This window comes from Squalius cephalus (genome assembly GCF_949319135.1).
Source record: "Squalius cephalus genome assembly, chromosome: 24".
NCBI lineage: Eukaryota > Metazoa > Chordata > Actinopteri > Cypriniformes > Leuciscidae > Squalius > Squalius cephalus.
In genome coordinates, this window is record NC_137145.1 from 16,745,521 (window position 1) to 16,751,520 (window position 6,000).

General features: G+C 35.5%; 1 protein-coding gene across 5 annotated transcripts in view; it reads left to right on the top strand.

Annotated features, from left to right (window-relative positions):
• cadm2a (cell adhesion molecule 2a) overlaps nucleotides 1-5,619 on the top strand; it is a 511,389-nt gene extending 505,770 nt beyond the window's left edge. For all 5 annotated transcript variants that reach the window (XM_079861628.1, XM_079861624.1, XM_079861626.1 and 2 more), the window contains one exon: nucleotides 652-5,619. In XM_079861628.1, the coding sequence (XP_079717754.1) occupies nucleotides 652-770 (119 nt within the window). In that variant the 3' untranslated portion in view covers nucleotides 771-5,619. The remainder of the gene's footprint in view (nucleotides 1-651) is intronic.
• Nucleotides 5,620-6,000: the final 381 nt, after the last annotated feature.

Consider the following 6,000-nt stretch of genomic DNA (forward strand, 5'->3'; position numbering starts at 1 on the left):
AAGGAAGCTAGTGACTACAGTTTATAAAGTTATAATTATGGATATTTTTCTTACAAAAATGCATTACTTGTGTGTGTATGTATATATATATATATATATATATATATATATATATATACTGTATATACCCTACACTGAAGTAATGGCTTCTGAAAATTCAGCTTATTGTTTTTACATTTTTAATTTAGCTTGTTTTCAATATTATTTTTAATTATATTTCACAATAATATCTTAATTGACTTTTTTACCAATAGTGCATAAAAATGATTAGCATTGTCACAAGTAGTCTCAGACTTTTGGACACCAGTGCATAGATAGTGAGGTTCAAGTTATTTGAAAGACTTGATATCACTTCTTATAATAGTAATAGTATTTTTTTTTGAGACACTTTATTTTTCAGTCCTTGTTACATGTAGCTAATGTAGTAATAAATATAAATTATGCATAATTACATGCAACTAACCCTCGCCCTATAGTAAGTACACATACAGTAGTTAATTATTATTAATTACTCACATAAATATATAATTACACTTGAACACGGACACCTTCAAATAAAATGTAGCCTATTTTTCCTACATAAACTTGCCATTTTGAAGTTTTTAAAAATCACATTGTTTTTTAAATCAAGAAATTGTGTGTGTGTTTCAGGCACGTATTTGACAAACGAGGCCAAAGGAGCGGATGACGCCCCGGACGCAGACACAGCCATCATCAATGCCGACGGCAACCACGCACACGCAGAAGAAAAGAAAGAGTATTTCATTTAGACTGCATTGGCACTGCGCTCCTCTCTCTCCTCCTATTCCTTCCCTCCTTCCCTGCACAGTGTAGGAACTTCTTCAGACAGCAACGGAAGCTTCTTCTCGCCCTTCTTTTCCATTCTGTTTGTTTTTTTGTTTTTTCATTTCAGTTTGGTTTCCTTTTGCCTTTTTCAATAACAGCTCACCTGCTACTTTTTTACGAGCAACTTATTTGCTGAAGATGTCACCTTTTGTAATCATTATATAGCTGTAAAACACCCCCAAAGTAGTCCAAAAATGTCTAAATCTCCAAATATGAAAAAAAGGAAAGAAAATTGTCTGCAGCCATCTTTCAGTAAGGACTCGCCCTTCATCTTCTCACAGTGCCTAAATATACAGATGTCCGCTGAATTTCAGTCAATGCCTTCGTTTGTCAGGCCTCTGATTGGTTGCTTGCTTTTATCTTCAGCGGTTTGATTTTGAAAAATGTTTTGTGGTCTGTTATTGTTTTAATTAATTTCTACTTTTGTTTTGGTTGTGATTCATGCTGAATCCATTTATTGTGCTGTTTCTCCCAAAAAAAAAAACAAAAAAAAAAACATGTACAGTAGTGAAAATATACTCAGACTTGAAGTGAGGGAGGTTCCCTTTTTATTCTACAGATTTTTAGGTGTTAATAATGTTATCGGTACGTAGAGACACTCCATTCTCCAAAAGACCATTACTTGATGTGAAACTGACAGCTCACACTATGGCTAAAATCAGTATTTTGTACTTGAACTGTAGATATTGGTACGTAAATGAATAGCTCCACAGAAGGTCTCAGTGTGTTCCAGCGAAAATCACCTGTGTTTTTAAAAATTAGGATAAGCAGTTACTTGGTTATTTGGTTACCAAATAAACCATAGCGGGTTAGTGAATTAGCAACCAGGCAAAGAAAGAAAGAAGAAGCCCAGTTGTGTGTGTTTGTGTAGTATGATGATGCATCTCCACTGCTTGGTTCTTATGACACTTCTGTATTCCTGCACTGATCGGCCCATAACAACAGATCCACTATCGAGGCGGGAAACATCCGTACGTCATCCTTCAGCTGTTTACACAACCGTTGTGCCGAACACAAGATATCTCACAAAACAGAAAGTGATACTTTAAAAGGGACAAAAATAAGTGAAATGCGCTATTTCAGTGCTCTTAAACCTTCTTGTCATTGGTCAGATCAATATACAGTTCATGAAAGATCCCAAAAAAAAAACACTTTGTATGCAAACCTGAACATTACACATACATTATGTAACAATGCTAAGAGAACGTTGCCGATATGCAACATTCATAAAGTGTCACCCACCTGCTCATTCCACAGCGTGAGGTTTAGGCCAAACACATAAATAAGCACAAAACAACTCATGAATGAGGTCTAATGCAACAATCATGACGTAAAAATAACTAACTTTGATTTCCATTACCCAGACTAGACATCAGCACACTAAAGTCATGGATTATGTTGATGGTTGGAAGTGTTTTTGAAACAACAGTATCTTTTTTTCGGTTCTTTTGTTGATTTTTATGATGAATAGACAACCTTGCTAAGGCTGTATAATATATCTGCTAAATGTGGTAACTAGTGAAAATTGTTGTTAGACTTCGGGATCCCTAATTCCATCAAGTTTGTATATTAGCTGATCTAAATATTGGTGGGAAAAAAAAAAAACTCTTCTTTTTTTCATCTTATTTGTCATTGAAAGATTATCCACAACTTCACAACCTTTGCTATAGCTCAAGGCATGTATATACTGTATAAGTATCACGTTTTGGGGAAACATTTTTGAAAGATCTTTTTTTTTTTTTTTTTTTTGACTGTAAATTATTTAATTTCGCTTAATTGAAAACCACTTAATGAGTATGACGGCAATTGTGACAGCAATGGGATACTTGTTAAAATGGCAAAGCTATGTATTTGTCGAATGAAAACACTTTTACCTGATGTTCGTTTCCTGTAAATGATGACGATTATTGTTCATACTTGGCATTGCTTTCGCAGTCTGTCTCCGTTCTCACATAGGAAAGATATCAGTGAAGCTTATAAAACCAACAGATGGACAAGCTTTACATGTTTGATAGTAATATCTCGAAAACATCTTTTCATTTTAGTCCTAATGCACCACATCGACACATATCACTTCCATATACATGTATGTAACTCAAATGTAATTGTCTTGTCACATGTATCCCTAATATGTGTGAATATATTAATGGCTAGGAATATGGTATCCTTTGACAGAGCCAACAGTCAGATTGCATACGACTTAAGGCCAAACCGTTTATCAGTGCTCACAGGATCAATTTAAGCCTTATGAAATGAAACGTGCTGACATGCTACTCAAGCCACAATTACCTTTCATTTATTTCTCTTTTCTTGCTACTTTCTCTCTCTGTGGACTGGCTCAATGCCGTCTGTCTGGCATAATAACCGCTAACAATGTTTGGTACTTGTCTGTCTGATCGTGACACTGACCTAATTCTGCCTTTGTGGTCAGTAAATCACATGCTATTATCAAGAAAATATATTCACTTGCTCAGATTTTGACCCGTTACAGAACATACTCAACCTTTTTAAGAACTAATAAATCAGCTTCTTTTATCACCATAATTGCCTTTGTGTTTGTAGTGGGAGCTTCATGTTGTTTCGTCACTTCAGCTCTTGCGGGTTCTTGTCTTGTTGTTTCTTTTCCTTCAAACTTGCCTTTGTACATTTTGCATGTTATATTGTCACGTCATATTCACATTTTAATGCACCAGAATGCATTTCCAGTTTGATGTTTTTTTGTTCAGCTAGTGATTGCAGTGGAATGGTTCATAGCTAAAACGATGGCCTAAAACTTTTGGATTTAAAGTTTTGGATAACACCTGGGATTTATTCAGTAAATCAGTGACAGTTTGCCATTTTAGTCCCAGTTTATGTACTGTAGTTGGTGTGGAAGGACTATTAAAACACAGACCACTGTTCTGTTCCAAAACCTTTAGTAGTTAACATGCTCCCAGTGCAAAATAAACGTAATATTGCGTTAGTTGGTGAAAAGTATTGAAATGAATTACAAAATTGTTCTTTTATTAAATGTTTGTTTGCACTAGTAAGTTTAATGCTTATTCGAGTATCATGTCATTAGCTTAGCAGCATGCTAACTGCAAACTCTATTAAAAATCAACTGAATTGCTGGCAATGTTGAGTGTTCTAAATTGGTAACTTATGAGGTTCCATTACAGTTAGGATGCTGCCTATGTAGGCAACTCACTAGGTTTTGGAACAGAGCTCAAATTTTGTTTTTGGAGTCTGCAAGTGACAACAATATTAATGTACAACTGTTATGTCACTGAACATTATGATTAGGAAGAAAAAAAAAGGTTCCATATGTTCACATTGTTTCTCCTCCTGACAGACTATAATACAGACTATACCAATTAGCACGCAGATCAAAAAGGCAGAATAACCAGCCTGATCTCACGGCAATTCGTACGAATTCTACGAGGTGGCTAATTCGTACGAATTCATACGACCTCACTCGTACGAATTCGTACGATTTTTGCTAAATCGTACATATTTTACGAATTGCCCAATTCGTATGAATTCATACGAATGACCTACCCCTGACCCCGCCCCTAAACCTACCCATCACGTGGGTTTAGACAAATCGTACAAATTCGTACGAGTGAGGTCGTACGAATTCGTACAAATTAGCCACTTTTTTATCACTCGTACGAATTCGTACGAATTGGTCGTGAGATAGCGTTGGAATAACGAAATTACTAAGAAAGAACTATGTAAAATACATCATTTATGATCACAGTGATATGTGGAAATAGTAAAATGCACTCACTCCCTTCAACCTTTATTTACTATACACTGAAATTAAAGCATTTGTGCGTCTAGCAAAGAGTCTCTTTTAACAAACCCCAAGTTTATGAGACACAACAATTAATTAATCAAAAACTGTTAGTTTATGTCTCCCAATTACATCATTTTAATAATTTGCATTTTTTTTTTTTTTTTTTTTGCATCTCAGGTATGAATCAAATGTTTGTTTTTTTTCTTTCTAATATCATACAGGTAGCTCATACCAATGTATTTCTATTTGCTTAATCATACTGCATTTACAACATCATTATACTGTTTATTTGATGCTCTTACTTTTTTCATGTGTGTATATATGCTTGTTGCTTCACATATCTCCAATTCACGACACACAAGCTTGTATATTGTTTAAACAAGCTGTCCAGTTGCTGTAACGACCTGTTGTGAAATTTAGACCAGAAAAAGATGCACACCAATTTAGCTAGTAATGTGTTACACTAAGAGGGCTGTTGTCATAGTAAGGGCACACTACATGTAGGTCAAGATCAAATAGTTAGAAGGAAACGGTGTTTTCACAGTTTTTCACATGACCTTGCCAGATTTAGCACCTGCACCGACGACACCACGATGCGCACTGTTCCAGAAACGTATGTAGTTGAATTGTAAAAAATAAACAGACAAACGCTATTTAAATTTCACCACGTTCCTCTCACATTGCAAAACAATTGTGCGTGCCAGTGAAGCAGATGTAGTGGGTAGCATACTGTGCACTGGTAGATCGAGTTCCTGGTTTCTAAGCGAATCGGCCTCTCTAGCTCTTGAAATGATAGTGACTTCAGAACACGAAGGGTTTGTGCTTCTTGTAGCAAGCTGAAATGAAAACGCCTCATTTGGTTTCTTTTTCTTTTCTTTTTTTTAAAATGTGTTCCTTGGTGTATTCATTTGATTCGAAATTCAATTTTAAGCCTAATTCACATGTATGGAATGAAATTGTTAAATAAATAAATGCCAAAAATTCCTGTCTGTTCTTCTTACTGTCGAAATACAACACAATTAATCTGGATTTTCTCAATTCATTTCTTAATGTCTGTCCATATATCTGCGAAACCAAACACCATATCCATCCAGAACAACCTTATCACAAGCATCTATTCACAACACCCTAATGACCAGCCTAGCAACACCCTAGCAACAAACCCACCACACAGAACTGCCTATCAGCACCCTAGCAACAGGCAAAGAACACCATAACAACAAGCAGCCACTTAGACCTGCCTAGCAACACCCTAACAACCACCCTAAATGGCTTAAGTTTTCTAGCTTTTTTCTAGTTTTCTTTTTCTATCTGTCTTTGCTTTTAAGCTTTTAGGCCAGTTCACACTAGGAACGATAACTATAATGAAACGGATA